Here is a 25,734-nt window from a genome sequence, read left to right as displayed (position 1 = left end):
TCCTCTCCATTCAGCATCCAGCATCATAACCGTTCGTGGAATTTAGAATACTATTTTCGGAGCAGTCAATCACCATATTTGACATGCTGTGAGTGTGATGCCATTAGGACTGTATGAGGGACACACATGCAAAAGACCAGAAGGGCCACAACAACACAGGAGCAACCAGGAGAGGTTCCCATAGAGGCACTGTTGGATGCCGGAGATGGTAGTTGTTCAGGATACTTGTTCATTGGGAAGCGGAACTGGGAGGGATAGCGTATTCCTCTGCACGTGTTACTGCCTGTGAAAATCCTCATTGTCACGACATGAAAAGAAGAGGTTGGCGACTACATGTGTATAAGAGGAGACATGTTGTTATCTACACCCAGCCCACACCAAACGTGACTAAATTGTGGAGAGAGAAAAAGAAAATGAAGCATTGTGTTAGTTGATGCAGGGCACGGGGGTCAATGTAACGACGGGTCGCCGTTACTAGAACTAACTCATATTCAAACACAGCTCTGCATAGGTATTGTATAGGTAAAGAAAGACACAGATTGTAACAAATGCATTTATTGAAGTTATGGGGGGTGGGGGCAGTGTGTTTCACTCTGAAGGTGCGGATTTCATCATACACCTATGAAAGAACAGAAAGGCCACATTAGTAGGACTCCACAGTAGTAGCATACTTTGAAATTGACATGTATAATGGGAATGTGAATCTCTGATGTCTAAACTTACCTCTGTCTGTTCTCCCCCCTTCCCAGTGTGGTGTTCGGGCCAAAGAGTTCCCTCCGGCAACACACACCCTATTTATTAGTTCCGGGAGGGTGATACCAAGTGGGAAGTGGAGAGAGGGGAGATCGGCATCCACTGTAATTAATTGAACCATGTATATGGGGTGGGTATATTTAGAAGGCTCAGTGGGAATTGTAAATATGTATTGAGGGTGCATATACAGTGGTCTAGTGTTTTAAGTATAATTGTATTGTGTGTTATAGATGTGGGAATATTTTGGAGGTACCTGGGGAATGGTAGGAGCTAGCCAGGTAATAGGGACCCACCTATAAAAGGCAGTCAGTCTATGGTATGTGAGATGAGCTGACAGGTTGTGCCCAATACTTGTCAGTGAAATTGTAAAAAAAAGATAAAAAAATAAAGACTTCATGATTGAAGGTCGCTACTGGACTGGTCTCCATTGATTTGCTGCCTTGGCCGCTCGAGCAATCTTACAAGTGGTGTCAAGAAGTGGTCCCAGCCTCACTGGAATGGTGGGTGCTTAACAGCACATAACTATGGCCACCATGACCAGAGGAAGGGAAAAGGAGATGAAGCAAGGACAGCAAGAGGAGCCAGATAACGGGGAGCCAGTAATTGACCAGCAGGAGGAAGCAGAAGCAGCAGCAGCCAGTGAGCCTGACAAACTGGATGAGTTAACAGGCCTGGTGAAGTCGCTGGCTCTCGCCCAGACTACTAGAGATAAGCGGATGGAAAGAGAGGCTACACGCCAAGAGGACAGATGGAAAAAGATCCACACTGACGTGTTACACATGCAAGCACAGGTGAATGACTTGAGATACGGCGGCGTGAACAGAGAGGATGACGGTGAGGACAACGATGACGGTGATGATGAGGAGAATGAGAACCTTAGAACCCCCCACCATCAGGAGGATCGGGGAGATCTAAGAGCGTCAACCAGACGGCGAAGTGAGCCTGCACCACCACAGAGGACACGACACATCCATAGAGAGCCCAGGTTAATACCACTCGCCCAGGATGATGATATTGAACACTACCTGACAACCTTTGAAAGAATGGCCACTGTTTGTCATTGGCCAAGAGAGGAGTGGGCTATTCAATTAGTCCCTTTACTCACAGGTAAGGCACGCAGTGCTTATGTGTTCATGGACTTTGAAGATTCTGAAGATTACGACAAAATCAAGGAAGTTATTCTAGCGAAATATGAGATCACAGCGGACACCTACAGAAGAAGGTTTCGGTCACTGGACATTCATCGGGGAGAAACCCCACGTGAACTTTATGTGCGGTTGAAGGACATGTTTACTAAATGGGTCAAACCAGAGACCTCCACGGTGAAGGACATTTCAGAGTTACTGATTCTGGAGCAGTTCTTGAGGATGGTGGATCCGGAAGTGGAGGTCTGGATCCGGGAACGTGACCCAAAGTCAGCAGGAGAGGCCGCCCGGCTTGCTGAGGTTTTTCTGTCCGCCAGATCTGGGAACAGAGCAACCGCATATGACCGTGACAACTACTACACTGGAGGCAGTAAGTCCAAGGGGGGTGAATGGGGTGGTCAAACGCAGGCTAGACAGCAATTCAGTGCCAGGCAAAGCTCTTACAGTAAACCTAACGCCACTAAGTCTTTCCCCAGTTCTAGGCCAGACATACGCTGTTATCAATGTAATGAGATGGGTCACACACAGCACACATGCCCTGCCAACAGACAGAGTAAACCTTCTTTGTTATGTTCAGTCCCCAGACCCACCCACCCAGTCTCTGCTCAGCAAAAAGTGCACACTGTACCAGTGTTAGTCAATGGTCAGAGAGAGGAGGCCCTTCTAGACACCGGCAGTTGTCAGTCTGTTGTTCTGTCCAGCATAGTCCCTAGAGAGCTGTGGAGTGACACCACGTCCAACATTTGCTGTGTTCATGGGGATGAGAAAGTGTACCCCACTGCTGAGGTGTATCTTACTGTAGGTGGACAGACTTATCTCATGCCAGTCACATTAGTGCCCAGATTACCATATCCAGTCATACTTGGCAATGATGTCCCCACACTGCTAGACTTGATACATCAGACAAAAGGGGATAACCAGGTTATCATAGAGGGCACAGGGGAGGCACAGAGTCAGGAGGTTGAACAGCAGCAGCTAGAACCCCACCCTTCAGCTACAGCATGTAACATGGTGATCACTAGAGCTCAGAAGAAAAGAAATACTCTAGAGGAGTTACCTTTTTACAATGCTGAGTGGAAGGCAGGCCCGATCAAGCAACCAAAATCCAGAGCTCAGAGAAGGAGGGAAAAGGTTTTGGCTACGGCCAGGGGACAGTGTGAGGAAATGACAAAGCCCAGTCAGCCACTGAATTTTCACATTCCATCTGACATAGCAGCAATGCAGCAAGCTGACCCTACACTAAGATCCTGGTTTGATAAAGTATCAGAGGTTGAGGGGGAGAAACAGGGTAAGGCAGACTGTTTAGCTGAGGTTAGCTATGTGATTAAGAAGGGCATTCTCTACCAGCGGCAGGGTCAGGTTGAGGCCTTAGGTTTGCCACAGAGCCTTACACAGAAAGTGATGGAGCTGGGGCATTCTATTCCCTGGGCAGGCCACTTGGCATTTCAGAAATCCATCAGTAGAATTGTCAGTAGGTTTGTTTGGCCAGGCATGTACACCCAGGTGAAGGACTTTTGTGCTTCATGTGAAACATGTCAGCTAGCATCAGCTAGGGGAGTAGCCCGTGCCCAGCTTCAGCCATTACCTATTATTGACACACCTTTTCACAGAATAGGCATGGATATAGTGGGGCCCCTTGAAAGAAGTTCATCAGGAAAGCGATATATCTTAGTGATTTGTGATTACGCCACCCGTTATCCAGAAGCTTTTCCCCTGAGATCTATCAAGGCCAGACAGGTTGCCAATTGTTTGTTGCAACTGTTTTCAAGGGTAGGAGTGCCTAGAGAGGTCCTTACAGATTGTGGTACAAACTTCCTATCAAAACTATTGCAGCAGGTTTATCAGTTGCTAGGAGTGAAAGGTATCAAAACCACCCCATACCACCCCGAGACGGACGGATTAGTGGAGAGATTCAATCAGACTCTTAAAAGCATGCTGCGGAAGTTTGTTGACAATACAGGCTCTGATTGGGACCAGTGGCTGCCCTACTTGCTGTTTGCATACCGGGAGGTGCCACAGGCATCAACAGGATTCTCACCATTTGAGCTTCTCTACGGTCGCCAGGTGAGGGGGCCCCTGGACCTCCTGAGGGAGCATTGGGAGAAACCGACTACAGACCAGGAGAATGTGGTTGCCTATGTGATCACAATGAGAGAGAGACTTGAACAAATGACTGCTCTAGCACAAGAGCACATGAAGACGGCACAAGCCACCCAGAAAACCTGGTATGACAAGAAGGCCAGAGACAGGACATTGCTGCCAGGCCAACGGGTGTTGCTGCTCCTTCCAACTAGTGACTGTAAGCTGTTGGCCAAATGGCAGGGGCCGTACCAAATCACTAAGCGCCTGGGCAAGGTAACATATGAACTGTACATGCCTGATAAATTGAAAAAACATCAGTGTTTTCATGTTAATCTCTTGAAGACGTTTCAGGAGACATCACTACCAAGCCAGCAGCCTGTCCAGCATCAGTTATTGATCTGTACTCTTGATGGGGAGGAGGAGAGAGAGCAGTCGTTCCCCACCAAGGTCACCAAGCCCAGTGCAGTGGATCTGTCTCATCTCCAGCCTGGCCAGCGGGAGGAGATAAAAGCAATGCTGAATCCCGGGCTGTTCCGAGAAGAGCCTGGCTTTACAACACTGGCACGGCACAAGGTCTACCTGAAGACGGATGCTACTCCCCGCCGGAAGTACTACAGGATCCCTGAACGTGTGGTGCCAAAGCTCAAGGAAGAGATTCAGCTGATGCTACAAATGGGAATAATTGAAACATCGAACAGTGAGTGGTGCAGCCCTATTGTGTTGGTGCCTAAGAAAGATGGCTCACTGAGGTTCTGTATTGATTTCAGGTACCTCAATTCAGTGTCAAAGATGGAATCCTACCCCATGCCCCGTATCGATGAGTTGCTGGAGAGAGTGGGGCACTCCACGTTTATCTCCACGTTGGACTTAAGCAAGGGGTACTGGCAACTGGCCTTGGCACCTGAGACCAAGGAGCTGACGGCGTTTACAACACCAGAGGGTATGTTTCAGTTCAAGGTGATGCCGTTTGGTCTCCAGGGTGCACCAGCAACATTTCAACGTCTCATGGACCAAGTACTGAGGGACGTGCCACAGTTTGCAGCAGCGTACTTGGACGATGTTGTCATCTTTAGCCAGACGTGGGAGGAGCATGTGGCTCACCTTCGAAGGGTCCTCCACCTGATTGAAAAGGCGGGGCTTACCATCAATCCATGCAAGTGTGCATTTGCCCAGAAACAGGTGGAGTACCTGGGCCATGTCGTAGGGCAGGGGATGGTTAAACCTCGAGTGGGGAAGGTGGATGCCATCCATTCATTCCCCATCCCCACCACCAAGAGGAAGGTTCGGGGATTTCTGGGCCTGGTAGGATGGTATAGAAAATTCATACCCCATTGTTCTGAGAGGGCAGCTATTCTCACTGACCTCACCAAAGACTCAGCCCCAAACAAAGTGAGATGGAATGACGAGTGTGACCGAGCATTCAGGGATCTCAAAAGTGCCATTACAAGTGACTCTGTTCTCCACACTCCTGACTTTAGACTACCATTCACGCTCCAGACGGATGCCTCAGGTGTCGGCCTTGGGGCAGTGCTTCTGCAGGAAGTAGAGGGGGAGATGCGTCCACTGCTGTTCCTGAGCCGCAAACTAGAGGACCGGGAGACGAGGTACTCGACAGTGGAGAAAGAGTGCCTGGCCATGAAGTGGGCCATTGAGTCACTTAGGTACTATTTGCTGGGACGGCACTTCCTCCTTGAGACCGATCATCGGGCTCTGCAGTGGCTGAACAAGATGAGGGACTCGAACACACGTCTTGCTGGGTGGTACCTTGCCTTGCAACCCTATGACTTCACTGTTCGGTATCGACCAGGGAAAGCCAACCTGGTGGCCGACTTTCTCTCCCGGGTACATGAGAACTGATGTACTGTACTCTTGGGAGAGGGGGGAGGAAATGTAACGACGGGTCGCCGTTACTAGAACTAACTCATATTCAAACACAGCTCTGCATAGGTATTGTATAGGTAAAGAAAGACACAGATTGTAACAAATGCATTTATTGAAGTTATGGGGGGTGGGGGCAGTGTGTTTCACTCTGAAGGTGCGGATTTCATCATACACCTATGAAAGAACAGAAAGGCCACATTAGTAGGACTCCACAGTAGTAGCATACTTTGAAATTGACATGTATAATGGGAATGTGAATCTCTGATGTCTAAACTTACCTCTGTCTGTTCTCCCCCCTTCCCAGTGTGGTGTTCGGGCCAAAGAGTTCCCTCCGGCAACACACACCCTATTTATTAGTTCCGGGAGGGTGATACCAAGTGGGAAGTGGAGAGAGGGGAGATCGGCATCCACTGTAATTAATTGAACCATGTATATGGGGTGGGTATATTTAGAAGGCTCAGTGGGAATTGTAAATATGTATTGAGGGTGCATATACAGTGGTCTAGTGTTTTAAGTATAATTGTATTGTGTGTTATAGATGTGGGAATATTTTGGAGGTACCTGGGGAATGGTAGGAGCTAGCCAGGTAATAGGGACCCACCTATAAAAGGCAGTCAGTCTATGGTATGTGAGATGAGCTGACAGGTTGTGCCCAATACTTGTCAGTGAAATTGTAAAAAAAAGATAAAAAAATAAAGACTTCATGATTGAAGGTCGCTACTGGACTGGTCTCCATTGATTTGCTGCCTTGGCCGCTCGAGCAATCTTACAGTCATATACTGTACGCCCCTCAGCCATAATCAGCTGTGAGTCTGCTGATTGCTTTCAATCAGCCACACTTTCCTACACACCAATCCCACCTCATTCCCTCAACAAGGCGGTCCGTTTAAATACGGCTTCCTCCTACACTGGATCTCTGCTTTTCAATTGCTGCCACACTGCTGCTGCTGCTGCTGCTGCTGCTGCTGCTGCTGCTGCTGCTGGCAAAGCTTGCCTCCACCACCCCAGCCTCCACCTTATAGTTCAGAGTCTTGCATTACTCAAATGTTTAAACAAAATGTTGAACTGAAATGTGTGCATGCCTCTAAAGTAAACTGGAATTCATTGTTTGCATGGCTCTAAACTGAATTCAATGTTCTATGGCTTTAATGTTAGTGCATAGCGTTCCCTGATTTTGCTTAGCATGCTGCTTAGCAAAATGTATGGAACATCTTAAAGATCATTTGTTGCAATAAATGGTTAATCTATTTTTGATGTGAGTGTTCCTGACTGAATTGATCATATAGTGTACAGCGACCATTTTTCTTCTATTATGTCATAATTGGGGGTATGACATAAGAGCAAAATAGTCACCATGTGATTATGGTCAATGGCCTATTACCAAACACCAAGCAAACGCTGCTCAGAAGAATACTGTTCATCATGTCCCCGGTTGGTGGTTTGACTTCCATTTGTCTGCCTCTGTACAGTAAATGTCAGAAGTCAGAAGCAGTCCCTGGGTCCTTTTTTTTATGACTGCTCTTTACATTGCTGACATGCACACAGAACTCACACTGCAGGCCTGAGAAGTAATCAGATGACTATAAATGTGTCCTGAAAGAGTGCACTGCAGTGAGAAGAGCAGACAAAGTGCTGCAGATAAAGTCATTAACCCTGTGGTCTGGGGATACTTTTTCCTTCTTTTTATGTTGGGTCAAATACCAGTGTTTTACAAGGCACATATTTGCCTCAACATAACTGCCTGGCATAAAGAGATGATTTACAATGTGTCACGTAAAGTGACAGAAATAACACAAGTGCAACTGTGAATATATGTATCAGAATGCAGGGGACGAACTGAAAAGAGGGTGTTTTCATGCTCCCTGGATTCCACCCTGTGGCTACATACGAAATAATATTTTGTTTTAAAACTTTCAACATTTAGGCCTAGGGTCCAGTCCGGCATTTTCAAACCCCTAACACACAGACTTTTGAAAACACTGCTGTCCCTGTTTTGTTTAGAAAAATTGAAAAAAAAAAAAAAGTTGAAAGGTCCTTCCTTACACTCCCGGAGCTTTATTTTGTGCGATTAATTTGCATTAATTTAAACTGCTCTTTGGGTCATGAGTGCAGCCACACATAACACGAATACGAATAAACAATTTGAATGCCACAATACTTCACTTGAATGCCACAATTGAGAGCAGGTGACTGAATCCACAGACTACATCAACTGAAATGGAAACATTCTTTGAATATACAAGCAGTATTGTTAAAATAACATTAGTCCCAGATATTTTTGTATATATTGTATGAGTAACATACTAAACTTTCATGCACTCATGGTATTGTTATCCACCAAATGGTATGTTGCTCAGCAAAAGATGGAGACACAACCAGTTGTTTAATTGTGTCCAAGAATATTAGCACATCACACTATTTCTAAAAGGTATCCAGGATCTTAACTTCAGACCGGTATGAGCCAGCTTGCCATTTAATATAGCAAAGCCTGCACAGTGTGACTTTCTCATATTGTGGGACGAAAGAATGGTGTTCAGACAAACACATAAATGTCCTCCTTGTTATAAGCCAATTACTGAAAAGATGTTTAGATTACCCCACTGCCTACCTGACGTCGACAACACTAATAATGAGTCATATTTTACTATTCAACTTATGGTCCTTTTAGGTAATATTATAAGGTAACACTCCAAACATTTCCATTGTTACCCAGATGATACTCATTTATATTTATCAATGAAGTCAAATGAAACCAACCAGTTAACTAAACTTCAAGTATGTCTTAAAGATATAAAGACCTGAGTGACCTGAAATGATCTGCTACTAAACTCAGACAAAACTCAAGTTATTGTGCTTGGCCCTAAACACCTTAGAAACACATTATCCAATGATATTCCTACTCTGGATTGCATTACCCTGGCCTCAAGCACTGCTGTATGGAACTGATCTAGTCTTGCGTAGCCAAATGATCTGAGATCTCTACCCACTGCCTACCTGACGTCGACAACACTAATGAGTCATATTTTACAAACAGCTCATTTATCTGACGATTATAAATAAACATGTCATTATCACCTCTCATCTTCAAGCCACCTTGATGGCTTGCCTGCCTCCATGGAATCCAGTCTCTCATAAGGCGAAGAAGTAATGACTCTGGTCTCCCTGCCAGCAGCAGGGTGCTATAGATAGATATGGACACCCATTCTAAAAGGATCCTCACTCTGACCGCAATAGAATTCCGTCCTTAATTCTACAATCATCTCAAGCCTTACTCCATTGGTTCATATAACCCACTAACAATAAACGCTGTAGCTGTGGGAGTGTGTCAGCAATTCCATTAGAACAAATAGTACTGGCTAGGAAAATAATCCGACAAGACCAAAAAATGAATCCTAACGACAATAAAGATTATCTTATCGTATAATGAGTTGTGCCTCACACATACAGTATGTCTGACCATCCATATGATCCAACATCTGCTTCTCTCCCCATAGGAGTTATTGCCAGGGCCCTGCCTTGTCCAAAATAGAGGAGGCTGCATCAACAGGAAGATTATCACCCTGCAGTAACATACTGTACATTCATTATAAGTAATCGCTTGTGCTAAATGACCAGAGGATATTAGGCTAGATTAAGCCATATTTGAAAATTCATAAACACATATGTGCAGTGCACAGACATTCAAACCCCCCCCCCCCCCCCTCTTTAAAAAAAGAAAATCAGCTATCTCTTAAGTATGAGCCTCTAATTGATATGAAATGCTAATTAAATGTTTCTACCAGGTAAAAAAGAACAAATTGATGTGAATGTTATAATAGTAGGCTACATATCAGTGTTGGTTGGCACACTCATACAGTATAAATATACAGTTGAACCACCTTAATAGCCTACTTACGGGAGTCATCTATAAAAGGATGCTATTCTATTTCCTCTAAGTGTTAATGTATGCTGTGGCACACCTATCACAAACAACAGTCATCAGCATTTGAAGATTTCCAAAATGCTATTTATCCATCTTTCGAATAAAATAATGTTACCTGCAATGTATTCTGTACAATGTCTAGAGTACTATTCAGCTTATATATGCTTCTTTTATGTAATATTATAAGGAAACACTCCATACATTTCCATTGATACCCAGATGATACTCATTTATATTTATCAATGAAGTCAGAAGAAACCAACTAGTTAACTAAAATATGTCTTAATAAAGACCTGAGTGACCTGAAATTATCTGCTACCTAAACACCTTAGAAACACATTATCCAATGATATTCCTACTCTTGATTGCAATAACCTGGCCTCAAGCACTTCTGTATGGAATCTTTGAACTCGTCTTGCATAGCCAGATGATCTGAGATCTCTGCCTAGCGATATATCTGGTGGCGAAAATGCTAAACAAAGTTATGCCTACTGCTTTGAAAACACATCATATCTCCTTCCCAACATGAAAGACTGCCTTAAAGTTCTTTGCAATGGTTCTGCAATGCAGTTTTTTTTCCCCCTGAATTGTTTCTACCCAGTTTAAAAAAAAATTAATTTAGATGTCAAAACCCTATATCCCTAACCCGGTAGGTGGAGATCTCTAAGTAGGTGATCGTCTGGCTATGCAAGACTATCTTTGATCAGGATATGTCCTTTCACTACCACATAAAATACATTTAAAAGACTGCCTTTTTTCACCTACATAACATTGCAAAATTCAAACAGAAGCTAAAGATGCAGAAAAACTATTCCACACATTAGTTACAACCTGGATTACTGCAATTCGTTATTATCAGGCTGGCTTCCACAAGAAGTCTCCAGCCAGTCCAGACTACTGCTGCGCATTTACTGATGGGAACTTAGATGAAGAGATCATATCTCTCCCTCACAGCATGGCTTCTCTGCACTGGCTCCCTATAAAATCCAGAATAGAATTTAAAATCCTCCTCCTCACTTACAAAACCTTACTTGTCAGGCATCATCATATCTTAAAGAGCTCATAGTTCCCAATAACCCTAGGACACCACTGTGCTCTCAGTATACAGGTTCACTTGTGATTCCTAGAATCTCCACGAGGAGAATGGAAGACAGAGCCTTAAACTATCAGGCTCCTCTCCTGTGGAATCTTGAATCTCCCAGTTTTGTTCCAGGAGGCAGACATCCTCACTGTATTTAAAGGTAGGCTTAATTATTTCCTTTTAGATAAAACTTAGGCCTGCCTGGGACTAACCCTTAGTTATAGGCTTAGATTCCTGGGTGACATCCCATGACTCACTGAGCTACTCTCTCCTCCTCTCACCCGCTCTCATCTCCTCTCCATCTGTACGTATTCATGTTACATCAATGCTGGTTACAAACTTGACTTCTTCCATGGATTTATGGAACCCCCGCCTGCGGATCGAGTTTCCATGGATGGATTATGGCTGCAAACTGTTATAATATCCTAGCTGTTATTGTTATTATTGTTTGTGTCTCCCTCCCCCTGTCTCTTTCTTTTTCTCTGTCTCTCCCTCTCTCTCTCTCAACCCAACCGGTTGAGGCAGATGGCTGCCCATCCAGAGCCAGGTTGTACTCAAGGTTTCTTCCCATTAAAGGTTTTTTTCCTTGCCACCATCACCGATGTAACTAGTAGGCTAATATATTAGGCTAATATATATATATATATATATATATATATATATATATATATATATATATATTAATTAATAAATTAATTAATAAAATAACAATTTCCACTTCTCTTTGTCGTTGCCAGGAAAGCGGTAGAATGACTCTTTAGTCATTATTTTAGTCTCAGATCTGTTAAAACGGGGGACACAGCACTGCGCATATTGGCAAAACACACACTTGGGCCCGGAAGTTGTTCTAAACTAAATCAGTTTAGAGAGGAGATGTCGTAGAAAGGGTTACTTTATTGTGCTGAAAGCATTTTAGTCTGGGGAGAACTTAATCAGAAATATATAGGAGTACATCCTACAAATGTCATTTTCCCTACGAATGACATGAAAACTGGAAAGAAGATCTCAAATAAATTTTACCATTTTGTAACGGGTAATAGATAACTGGTGTCCTTGGTTGACAAAGTGGCAACAATTTTACAGCCTAGCCCTAGATCATAATCACGCTACACACGCAAAATTCTGATCCTGTGGTAGGGTCTGACCACTACTGGTTGACAAGAGGTACTGCCTGAAGGTCAAAATTCGTCCCCTGACTAAGAAGGTCAGGTCAAAAAAGAAAAAAAGATGATTTCATGTAACATGAAAGTTACAGAATGTAGCGTGCGTGTAGATGAAAGATGACCATATAGATGAAAGCAGGATGCCTTTGGGGTGAGCAAACGTGCTGCAAACTCCCTCAGCCTCAGCTGTTGGTGGACGGCCTAGCAGAGCAGACCCGGGCATGGCTGCGTGGTACATGAAACGGAGAGGTTTATCTGCTACTAAGAAGCCTATGCTCTCCTACTGTTAAAACCTGGGGTCAACATGCATTCAGTACATTCTTAACATTTGTAGCTGAGCAGTGAATTTAACTGTATGTACGAGTAAACTTTGCAAGCCTTCTGCTGATAACTGACATGAATGTGTTGCTGCGATAGGTTATCCTAAAGCTTATCTTTTATCTTGTAGCGTATAACTTTATTCCGAAGATGACTAAACATTAGCAAGGGAAGTGAATACAGCTGGCTGCTAAATGCTTGTATAGAATTAGAATCTAGAGATATTCAATTCGGACAAAAACTAGATTTGATATACTTCAAGGGGTATTTCACTTTAAAACAATTCTGGGTTCATTTTCACATCTACTCAGACTTTTGTGTGCACCCCAGTTTTTAAGGTGCTTGATTCAATATTTAGAATGTCATATTAGTTTGATCTCCTCATGCATTAAAAGGACAATGCCAGTCACCATAATTGATTGTGATTTCAACGAGTCTTTGAAGTTTAATGGGCTTATATTAGGGGGTGCCTGTCTGATCAAATCAAATATCGAAATATTGAATTGAATAATATATTTTACTCATAATGTATATTGGGTTCATATTTGACCAGATACGCATCAGATGGTCCGAATTCTACAGAGAATCCAATGACATAATCCAATCTTATATTTGGGGATTCTGGTACGTTTCAGTCTGGCTGTTGGGTCGATTGAAATGTAACCTTAAAATTGCATCACAATCTTTTAAAAAACGTAGTCACTGTGTCCGTGACTATTTTGAAAAGAACAAAGACTCATCGATAGACCCTAGATTGCTTTGTCTAATAATAGTCACTTACGTCAGTGGTTCTCAACCTTTTCAGGCCATGACCCCCAAAATAATCATATATGAACTGGGGACCCCCACCTTGATAAGCACTTGGAATGTAAGAGTTCATTTTTATTTTTCAATGTAAGAGTGAACTATTAATTTTTTAGGAGCTCAGTTTTGTTTTACTCAGTTCCACAAATAAATATTGTGAAAATAGAAGATCTACAAGCTCACAACGCCTTGTGTCAGCTAAATGTTCTTTCTTATTATATTATTTGACAATTTGGCCAATGTTTGACCAGTTTTTATAGTATAGTTGATTACTTTTGATGCAGTAATGTCCTTTATCTTTTCTTTCTTTCTATTTTTAGGCATTACAAAAGGTCTTAAAAGTCATTACATTGTCACCTTACTGTCATCTGGGGACCCCCTTCCAAAAAAAAAAAATCCTGTGGGGGTCCCTGACCCACAGGTTGAGAACCACTGACTTAAGTGGTCATATTAACATGATGCACCCTCACCGGGTTTCCTTTTTTGGATTTGCCTACGTAAGTGTAAGGTCTGGTATAAAACCAGGGATTAATGCCTTGTCCACACAGAGAGTTGTGTACATGACTGATGTTTTGGTGTGTTATTGAGATGTCCAGTGTTGGCTGATTTAGAGGGTGTTAGAAATGTAGGGAGGGGAAGTATGCCAGTGGGCCTTTAGCAGGACAACTAAAGTCAAATGCATGTGAATGCTTCAGGGCAATTCTTTGCCATTTAATACACCATGGCATTCAATTGGTCAATTAGTAATTGGTAGTAAATTAGTCATTTCTAATTAGTAAAATAATTAACTTAGTGAAGGGAAAGTCAATTGAGGTGCAAATATACACATACATGCACACACAAGCGTGCATGTGTGTATCCATTAGTAAATCTGCATTGTATTGATCAATGAAAGTCCGGACACCTCCTTCAGCGTAGACATTATTTTTTTATTTTCCTGGTGAAACAGAATCTCTGTGCTGGGCTAACACATGCCCTAAGCCTCAGTCAGCACTCTCTGACATATCTCATGTTAACTGGCCCATTCTAGATAATGAATCATAGAGTAATGTACGACAAAAATACAACGCACTAAAAACAATGTGTACCTGATGAAACAGAATTTCAGCCTCTGTCTCTTTGCAGGCTCCAAGCCTCAGCACTTCTACAAAAGAATGAGCAACATTAGCAAAACTAGTTTGCTGTAGCTAACCATATACCATTCTATGACAAAATAACTAAAAAAACTAAAACTAAAAAAGTTATATTTAGCATGTCCATACCAACTAGTAATCATCATATTACAGTAATAATAAAGACTATCATAGAAAATGTCACATGCTGAGGAAGAAGTCTTACCTCGGGCATATCTCATGCTAACTGCACCCTTCTAACATGGACGCCAATGACACCCATGAGGCGATGCCCGCCGCTAACCAATGAGAATTGCCCTTACTTGGGGAGCAAGTGGAACCCAATAAAACTCGGTCACCGGCACATGCACGCCACATTGCTAAAAGTAAATATCTCTCCCAATAAATGTCCACATGACGTTTGAAATTTTGCCCTTGAAAGCTATCTCTTGTTTTTACAATCAAATAAAGGCTAAATCTGTTTTAATATGAAGTTCACAGCCTGTGTCCTAGATTTTCTCCGAGACAGTGCACTTCATTAGCTTGATGTGAACAGCCCTGTTAATTTTAGATTGTGTTTACACCAAGACCTTTAAGCTCTGCCAGCTCATATATTTAAGCAATAAGGACATAGAGGTAGTGATGAAGAGTTGATCCTGAAAGATTCGAGTGATTGTGTGCTGATGTTTGAGCTTAATGCTCCAAGGAGTTGAAGTTATAGAACGGACTCTTTTCTCTTAACGTTTTCAATTACACTTTATTATTTGTAAGTATATGTATGGCTATTCTGGTAGTGGTCCCGTAAAAAAATGGACACCCAATAAATAGGCCAAATGATTGCAGGCGTGAAACTCATTACTTATCTAACGTTACTGCATTTAATACTATCTTGGTTCTAGCTGTCACTAGTTGTGACATTTTAGAGATTATAATCAGCTATATTTTCACATTCTTTATTCTTTATAGAACCACTCTAATGACTGACTAATATTTTGTAATTTATTTTTGGAAAAAACACTTCCCATTGACCTGTCAGCATAATATGAGATAGAGTTTGACAGCTGATTCGCGCAACAGGGCTGACACTGGCAATATTTTAATGATTTAAATAAAATAACGGCCTGAAAGTATAGCGCACTGATTCTGCTAGCTTAGCACAGCTGGATATCTGTGCATACTTTAGGTGAACAGCTATCACACTAATCCATCACACTAGCCAGGAAGAGTGCACAGGACATCATAAAATGGTTTCATTCATACAGTATATCGTTTTTCTACAGTGAATCAGAATTCGACACTTTATTGACTATGTGAAATTTGAAACACTGTTGCAGGACTGCAGTTACACAGTAAAACCCTCAGTGTTCATTTATCCATTTGTGACTTGAGAGTGTACAAATGTAACCACATGGACCCCATTTGGTTCCATTTGTACAATCTTTGAGTTAAACAAACACTATGGATTTTATAGTTTACTGTCAGGTGGCTGGCTAAAGGTTTCAGTTTAGAAGAAGCCTCCAGCCAGTTACTTTTGGTCGTTAGAGTTTGACGGTTTTGCATGTCAGTGCAATTAAAGTGTAGAACTTTAATTGGATAAACGACCATCTTGATATTGAGCGGGGAAACAAAGTGTTGAAAATGACATTTGAAATGAAACTACATCTGCCAATCACAAGGTAGGTAATGTAATATTTTTTTAATTTAACAAATCTTACTGAACCATTTTAAGAAATGTATATATAGTATTAGACAGCCATTAACTAAGAATGTATGGATAACTGGACTAGGTAGACGTATGGCAATACATTGACAGGATGGCCCATATTGGCCTATATTGACTCTATAGCCTCATGATGTGTATTAATGTCCCAGGCACAAACAACAACATCAAAGTATCATTGAGCAAGTTGTTGAACCCCTCACTGCAATTCCCTCTGGATAAGTTAATTTGTTAAATGCCCATTATTTGAAAAGATAAAACAGCCTGATAGAACAATACATAGAGCGATGATTTCAGTATTAACAAATGTATCCCTATCAATAGTGCCTGCGTTGTGCATTGGTAAAAATACACTGCGGGAAATACTAAGTATAGCTCTTGTGTCATTGTTTGGAGTTAACTCTGATATAGACTATAAGCCTGTTAAACTCTGTCCATTCCCAAAGTTCCAGATAGTTACCCCCACTAAGACTACAAACTCAACACTTATAAACCCCTCAGTGACAGTTCTTTATTCAGCCATGGAAAAGCACCCTGCTTCATGCGAAATGTTTCAAGGTTCCAACTAAAGAGATAAAAAGCAGTTGGTGTGTTCTTACAATCCAGACCTGTTTGTATCAGGGGTCACAGTATCATAAGATAAGTTTTAAGATAATTTTTAATTGCTATGTCTTACATACAACTAAGTATATGAGAGTATAAAGCTGTTTGTTTTGGTTCCTCACACATCTGTGCAGCAATAAACAGTGACAAAGAAATAAAGATAAAGGAAGAAAGAAAGATGAAAACTAGTAAAGTAGTTCTTCAAAGAAGTTTGGAGATCTGATCTTTCTTAATAGAAGTTCAGTATGGCTATAATTCCTCAAAAATCTGATATATTGCTTATGGATTGCTGCGCCGGCTAAAGGTTTTTGTTCCAATCAAGCAGTTATAAGTAGCTGGAAACAAAAATAAATAATTATAAAAAATGAACTGCGCTCATATCACACAGATGCAGGAAAGATTAATTGGTTATCACTACATTTTTCATCAAACTTTGCTCCAACTTTCTGTTATTTCCACACCAGGTAGATGAGAAGGACTACACTGCGTGCACAGCCATCATGTGCGTTCAAGTGACTTGTCACAAAAATCATGAAAGCAGGTTCACTCTCACAAATCCAGAGGCTTCAGTTCATTTAAAGCTGCAATCCATTACTTTCTAATTCTATGTGATTGGAACCCGGCTATCCCGCATGAGAAATCACATTTCTACCCCCACTTGGTCGGGGGAGATATTGCCCTATAAACTTCAGGCAGTACTACTTGTCAACTAGAAGGTGTCCTACCAGACACCAGGGTCTAAATTCCTCAGTGCAAGAGTAGGGACACTGCAGATGTGCTAGTTATTGTCTTAATATACTCTATCATACAGATTGGTTAAAATAATGTGTTATTCATTCAAATAAGTTCCTTATTGCAGCTATAATTAAAATTTCTATAGCGCAAGAATAATGAAAGCAGAAATTTCCGCTTTAGAAGACCTGTGCTCTTATTTCTCATTATTTCTCTGCTGTTCCGTATTTTGAGCAGGATTTATCATCTCTGAGCACACAGCAGGGGGCAGGGAGTGGACATAAAATGTTGCGTTGCCATTAAAGTGACCCTACAGAGGTCTCTGGCTGGTGCCATGGAACTGTCAGCCATTTAACATCAAGATTAGCCCCAGTTGCTGCCTCGTGTCAACACTGCAATGAACACATGCGCGGGCTCCAAAACCACAGCGAGGGGGAGGGAGACACCTCGGGGAGGTGTCACAGTAAATAAATATACAATTTCTGTAAGGGAAGGGGTTATAAAAAAATCATCTCTACTACAAATAGTCCTGCGTGTGTACAGTAAGACCACTGCTGCCTTGCTGTGTGGCGCAGCAAGCTGTCACTGAAGAGATGGATACCATCTAGCCCCAGGGGCAGTTAGCGCATTATGCTAATGTCACAAGCGCCCTTCTAATGGTATTTCCAAATACATTTCATAAGAGGTGACAGGCACGTTGAGCATTGTTTATTCACCACCCGCCCCCCACCCTTTCATACCACCGCCATGCCTGCATGGCTAAACTTTTTGGCCTCCCTGTAGCAGTGGGATTACACACCACCTGTGTCTCTATCTCTGAAATAACAAATAGAAAATGTTGGGGAATATGTTTTTCTTGGCCTAGTTCAAACAAACACTGTGCTTTTCGAACAGCCCCCCCCCCCCCCCTGTGGCAGAGCTGTTAAGTCGACTCGCTAATCAATCGTCAATCGTCTACACACAACCACTGCCCAGGCGAGAGCTATTAGCATGTGAGGCATGGGAAATATTGATAGATGGCTACCTCCATGTTTCATCTTCATTTCAACAAACAACTTGTTCGTAGGCCAACTCAGTGTCATAGAAATGTGTTATGTCACATCCTAAATGACTAATGGTCTCAAATGGGAATTCAGAAAAACAAGAATTTACAACTTTGGCAAAGGCTCATATTTAACTGCCTAATAAAAGTTGACATTTCCCTAAGTTGTAAATTCTTGTTTTTCAGAATTCTCATCTGAGACCATTACTCTCAAAGTCATTTAGGATGTGACATAACACATTCTATGACACTGAGTTGGCCTACCAAGTACCAACACTGTTACACTGTATGCAACCAGACGATCAGAGATAGACATCTACTGATGCTTCTGGTGAAATCTAAATTCAATGAATGAATGAGCTCAAACTGAGTGGAAACAATTCAGAAAATGAAAACAATTCAACAGCATCACAGAACGCAAAGGCTTTAGGGTAGTCCTTCATATTGCGATGGTATTAGGATTGCTTTTCAAAGCAGTCGGCCTAGGTTTGTCAGAGTTGGATGTGTCCGCTACTCAAGCCCATACACTGAATTTAGATTTCCACAGACGTATCTGTGATCGTCTGGCTACGCGAGACTACACAGTACAGTGTTCATTTTGTGTTGGGGTTGTAGCCCTGCTGGCAGCTGTGCTGTAGGAATGGCAATGTCAGTTGACATAATATGCATTATGCATACAGTAAAAACTACCGGCTGAATTGCCACCTTCATTGCCACTTTCATGTCCACCAAAGACCCCTGCTGGTTTAGGTGACCCCATGGCCTTTCCTCTAACTAACACCTCAGTGGATAATCTGGATATGAAATATACAATATAATAAAATACATTCTGCCACCAACAATCATTTTAAATGTTATCATGCATTTATGAATAAAATTCAGCCCCACTAGTTGAGAGCATGGGGCTTTTTTTCTTTTCATTTTTTTTGACAGGGGCCAAGTGCAGAGAAAGATTGACAGTTGCAGAATCAGTGTCCAATGCACTAGCCGAAGCTAATTTCCAACACCAGTCCCCTGATGGGCATCACAGATGAGTTCAAGCAATCATTCAAATTGCAGCAGTGTCCGATGTACTGTACACTTGTATATAGCCAAAGCTAATTTCCAACACCAGTCGCTGATGGGAATCACAGATGAGTTCAAGCAATCATGAAAATGACATGTTAAAGTTTAACATCTTAAAATCAGTGCATTTCCGTCTGCCTTTCTATGGGCTGGGGCAGCGCCTGTTAGTGGGGGGGCGTTGAACGGTTTGATGTAGTAGGGTGGAGGTACTATGTCCTCCCGTTGGGGAATTCTGGAATTGACATAATGACTAAATTGCGACTAATGACAAAAATAAGCGGAAATGAATAATTGCCTATTACTAATAGGCAATTATTTATTTCCGCTTTTTCTCCCAATTTAGTCATTATGGCTATTAGTGCCTATGTTATTAAATTACAAAAACAGAACATTTCTAGCATGAACTAAAGAACACAAATAATGAGTTAGTTAGTAGTTACAGTTTGTGTCATGATTAAATTTCTGACCACATTTTAACCACCTGTTGTTGTTTTCATATCCTGAATCTGCATTAAACTTGCAGGTAGGGAACTTCAGAGGCTTAGGGTTAGTTTCTTCTTAACACTTCGGATGTGTCAGTGTAGCCTGCCCTACAATAAGCATTTCAAAGAAAGACAACAGGAAATGCTAAACTCTATGCTAAACCGCTTGACTTCAAAAGCCACCATTTACCATCAGCGCTAGAAGAAAGAAACATTTGCCTTCTTCAGATTATGTGTTCTAAATGTGTCCTTTTCAGCACTACTATCCACATGACAGACACACTAACCACACACCTTCCACAAAGCAGGTGAGAAAGAGAGGTGACTTGAATGTAAACACTCCGACCAAAAGGGATTTACCTTTCCTGTGGCATTTTTCACAGATCGGTGCTATCGAAGAGCTGCAAGGAGAGTTTGACAAGTTGACTCGCCCCTGACCTTGAAGCAAGTAGGTTGGATAAGATAATAAGATAGATAGATAGATAGATGTTTTTACACACTCAAGAGCTAACACTTTTGCTGTGCACTGACTGGCCATCACAGAGCCCTGTCAGAGGTCAGATGCAACTTCCCCTCCAATGGAGAGCTGCCAGAGTGATATAAAGGCAGCAGCTGGGGGAGAGAGAGGGATGATAAAGAGAACAAAATGGAGAAAAAAAACTAAAAACAAACAGAGGATGGCAAAGGTGAAAACCCTAATGATCCAAACATCTTAATAATGCTTCACTAATACTTTTACCCACAAACCTGTTGGAGTGCAATCTATCACAGTCACTGAACCTAAAATGCCATACTAATAGTAGGATAGGTGGAAACACTGCTGCTAGAAGACTGGTGCTCTGTCTGCATGTCATTGTCTTGTTGTATTCAGAGCGGGGTTGAGTGTTTTTAATCTGCATATAAAATGCACACAAGAGAAAAATAGGGTATTATCCACTTATCTATTTTGAGCATATTATAGGTGATAGTTTAAACATTTTACACGTTTTCCTCAAAATGTGCAAAATAATAATAATTAAACTTTTTCAAAAATAAATTGAACATTTTTGGAAATATTTGGGGTTGGCGTTAGTAAAATAGAAGATCTACAAGCTCAAAACGCTTTGTGATGAAAGATCTGCAATTTTAGCTTGACAACACATAAGACTAAAATAGTGCTTAAGTGCTTACTGGTTAACTGAACTGAAGTCTTGTTTTTGTTGACAAGAAGCCTTGTTTGGAGGGACACACTCTTGTAGCTGTTTTAAATATTTGATCAAGTAAAAGTGAAGAAGTTAAGAACCTGACTGGTTGAAAAGACCCCGACAGGTGCTGAGTCGCCAGGCAGAATTACACCAGACCTCTAACTCAAAGAGAACACAGCGCCATCACACAGGATCAAATTGTACAAACAGCGAACGTTTCGTAATAAATATTTGGGTTAACACTTTGAGGGAGGTTTCATACAAATTAATTGCATGAAAGGTTTTAGCTGGCCAGCTTCTAGATTGGGTTTGTCTGTATCTCGACTTCTCAGTCCCCTCAAAAGTACACCACATGTATTTCAGCTGACGCTGCTACACCAATCGCAGCTCAACTTACACTGCTAATCAACGTTAGAACACAAAGCTCACGCTAGCACACCTTTGGTGGATATGTAGACGTTCAAGATATATGGATATCACAAAGTCCAATGTAAAAGGATGCAGGAGAGCAATTCTACCATTACATTAAGATTGAAGAAATGTTTTCAACTGATATTTTAATGTAATACTTCACCCCAAAAGGACTCCACCCCCCGCCCCCCCCCCCCTCCCGTATCCGTAACTCACCCTGTGAAGCCTTGAATTCATGGAGAACTTCTGTTTGTGTTGCATTCCTTCACTGTGTTTTAGAAGGTGTTTTGGTAGAACTGACGATACGACTGGATACAAGGCACGTGGACTATATTGTGATTGGTTGAGTGAGTTGTTTGAGAGTGTATGAACACATTTTTTATATAGTTTGTTTGTTGTTGTTGTTCATCTATTACCTTCAATTCATTTTATGAGTATTTTCTTTGTTGCTTTGAGACACAAACAAAAGATCTCCATGAATTGAAGCTTTCACAGGGTGAGTAATTGATCGAGAGAAAAAAATGCATTAATCCAGTTAGCCAGATAACAGATATTTATTTTAGCTAACTGTCTCAACTCTCAAAGCCTTTTCAAATGCACAGGTAAGGCCATTATTACTACGTGTGTTTTTGTTTGTTTCAAAATAGATCAATATGCACATTGTTGATAAAGGTGTAAATTATCTGATGTAATAAAAAATAACTCACAAGCCTTTTGTTTTGAATGCGTAGAAAATAATATTTCAAGCACTACCCTTAAATAGTCAGCGTTAAGTGTTGTGACATAAGATCAACACATCAATAAAAAGAGGAGATTGCCTTTTTTTAAACAATTACAAAGTGATTTCGGTTCATGTGCGTATTGAGTACCATCCTATCTCATCTAACAGCTATTCATTTTTCAGCAAAATTCTATTTAATTTTTCCAAGTTTGGGGGTGTTATTTGCATAACTAATACAACTTAGCAATTTCAATGTAACTGTTAAATATTTCATAATGTAAGTGGCATAATAGTAACACAGTAATTACAAAGTAATTTCATAGGAGTATTTAAAATGATTTAAATCGGCAACTTGCACCATATGCCCTAAGTCAACTTTTTAGATATAGATCTTTACACACTTGGCCTGGTGTCAAATAAAGTGGCACAGAGCTACAGTAATAAATCTTGTAGACTTGATACTGACAGATACCAAAACATAATAAAAATGGCTGGACGTCATGTGGGGATACATGTATGTACATAAACTGTTAATGTGTTAAAATAGAAATGGCGGACTGCAAAACCATAAATGGGCCGCTCTAACCTTTCACTTTCTAGCTCAGCAGACTACCCACATGGCGCCCACCAGCACACATTTGTGCAAATGCAACCTCAAAATTCTATGATCATTTGTTTAATAAATCCAGAGCAAACCTCTGTGGTGAGTACTATAAGAATGGTGAGTACTATAAGAATCCAGTAAAGGCAATACATTAGTCTGTTTTTCTGTTAAATCCGACAGTCAGGAAAAACATCTGCCCCCACTGTCGGATTACATGTCTAGTTTAAAGCAAAATAATTTTAATGTAATCAATTATTATGTTAAAGAAAATTGTGATGATCATACTGATGTAGGCCTGTTAAAGAGCAGCATACAGCAGGGTTTTGCTGTGGTACTTTTTACCTGATATAACGTAACACATTGCTACATAACATTTACAGCAGCTTAGCTCAATTATGGTAAAGCTGTCATATATATATATATATGTGATAGGCCTATGTTTCCTTGATTAGGTTAATGTTTATGTACAGTGACGTGGACAGAATAACAAACTATAAATAAGGATCACAATTTAGCATTAGTCTTATTTTAATTCTTGTTGCAAGATACCTCACCTCGCTATTTCACCCACATTTCCATAAATGCAGTTGAGGTATCCAATGATACCTCATGAAAAATACTCTAAAACTAAGTTTATCTATAGCCAGCATAAAGGTGTATTTGTAAATACCTCTTAAATATATTCCATTAATTTAATTCATTTTAAATCTTCATAATAGAATATATATATATATATATATATATATATATATATATATATATATATATATATATATATATATATATATATATATATATATATATATATATATTGTAGCACTTTAAATTCCCCCTACTGTTTACAGAACAAATTATTATATGTTAAGCTAAGCTAGTGCCATTTATTATTCTTACATGAATGTGATCGTTTTAAAAGTAAGGAATTCATAACCCAATCAAAGGAAGATGTAAGACTTAAAAACAGTCATACACACAGTAATCAATTTGTAGTCAAATCTCAACAGATCTTTTCAAAAATAATTATAAATGAATAATTAATCAATTTAAGTCTTCCTCAATTCTATAAAGTATGGTTTGAATCCGACCCGAGGCCCTTCGCTGCATGTCATTCCCTCTAGCTCTCCCGGCTTTGCTGTCTCTCTACTCTGTCACTGTCACTATCAAAATAAAGGAGAAAATGCTGAAATAATATCTTTAAACAATATATATTTCCTCAATACAAAAAAAAACATGTTGCTTGGCTAAAGGGGGATTTAGTTTCATCACATTAATTTAATCAAATGAGACAATTTTAGTTACAGTACGTCATGATATCTAGTCTTTATCTAGTCTTTATCTAGTCTTTAACAATTAAAAATAATGGTTTACAAGATCTATGTGATTATGTAGTGATTGTCAGAAAATGCCAGCCAACATATATTAACTACAGCCACATACAGAAGTTTTATCAAATATATTGATTTATTTCATCTTCAAGGTTTACACCTTCACCTATTTATTTTCTTACTTCTAATGCAAACAAAATGGTGTCTTTTGTAATAGAGTGTCTTAACAAATTATTTTAAAAGAAGTAGTTAACTTTAAACATTTTATATAGAGAGGACACATGGGTCTACAGCTACTTCAGGGAAGTGTAAAATTAACACCAATTTAAGCTTGCATTTAACCTATGAAATGATTTCTTCTGAGTCTGCATTTTAAATTAGTCCTCACATTATTTAAAATATATACATAATAACTTCTGTGAACTGATGGTTTATGCTACTGTTGGAGTGCTACTGTTGAACTTTTCAGTGCCAGGCTTCATAGATTCTGCAGAATCTCACTGCTTCATGGGAAACACACTATGGGGGCAAAATTCAATAAATTCACTTTTTTTGGGCAGAATCACAGTGGGTGATTCCATCTGGCCCATCCATCTTTTACAGCCAACAATGAAGCATTCCAACATGAGGTTTTTTCTTCTTCTCCAAAGCGGAGGATATTCTGACATAACTCATCTTCTGCAGTCACTTTCACGCCAACAGAGCTACTTATGGCAAGATATATACTCATAAATACCATCTCCTAAATCCTCCTTGAACAAATGAATTTTTCATGCAGCCACATTGCGGAATGGATACAGCTCCTATATACAGCACTCCTACTATATACTGTATATTGGTGGAAGATTTCCCCTTACCTCTGCATAAGTTCATTGGATGCCTTCGGGGGGTATCCTTCATGTCCTTTCCCAAGCATTTTCGCTTGCCTGTTCTTGAGACTTTCGTAGTAGAGTGCCTGGATATTGCTCTGGTCCCAGGCCTGTTGCATGACAAAAACAAACCTTCTAGCACCACCTGCAGCACGACACTACTTTCTCACTGACTCACTCCCCTTGTCCCCAACCCCCCACCCTCTAATAAACCCCCCCCCTCTCAAAAATGAACTAGCACAAGTCCAAAGACAGCGAATCCTGATGAGGCAACTTTCTTTTCCCCACTCTCTCTCTCTCTCTCTGTCTCTCTCTCCTTCTCCTGTGATGACAGAGGTGACAGAGAGGCAGACAGACCAGAGTAGAGAAGCCGGCTGCGGACCACTCTAGCAGGGGGCTCACTCTTTCTACCGCCCCTGATCGACAGCAGCAATGGCATTGGCAGTAAAGCCCCCCTTTTAGCCTCTTCTTTCCCACTCTCTTTCACTCTAACATACGCTCCACGCTGCTTATCTTCTCCTAGCTGTCAAACAGGAGGAACCCCACAAACACACACACACACACACAACCAGTTCAGAACTCCTTCAAAGGGAAATGGCCAGGAGGTTGAGTGAAGATTTAGAGGAAATGACAGAAGAGTTAGACTTTGGGGAGGGGGGCAGGAGGGGTTGAGTTGAAAGGCACTGCTGGACCAATTGGGAGCCCCTGCTTAATG

General features: G+C 41.0%; 1 protein-coding gene across 1 annotated transcript in view; it reads right to left on the bottom strand.

Moving 5' to 3' along the window:
• rbm20 (RNA binding motif protein 20) overlaps window positions 1-25,152 on the bottom strand; it is a 73,577-nt gene extending 48,425 nt beyond the window's left edge. Inside the window, exon 1 of the mRNA XM_080446103.1 lies at window positions 25,008-25,152. Within this exon, the coding sequence (XP_080302229.1) occupies window positions 25,008-25,138 (131 nt within the window). The 5' untranslated portion in view covers window positions 25,139-25,152. The remainder of the gene's footprint in view (window positions 1-25,007) is intronic.
• Between the last annotated feature and the right edge of the window lie 582 nt (window positions 25,153-25,734).

Source organism: Gymnoscopelus braueri (genome assembly GCF_963280865.1).
Source record: "Gymnoscopelus braueri genome assembly, chromosome: 2".
NCBI classification, from domain to species: Eukaryota; Metazoa; Chordata; class Actinopteri; order Myctophiformes; family Myctophidae; genus Gymnoscopelus; species Gymnoscopelus braueri.
This window is presented reverse-complemented; position numbering and strand designations above follow the sequence as displayed.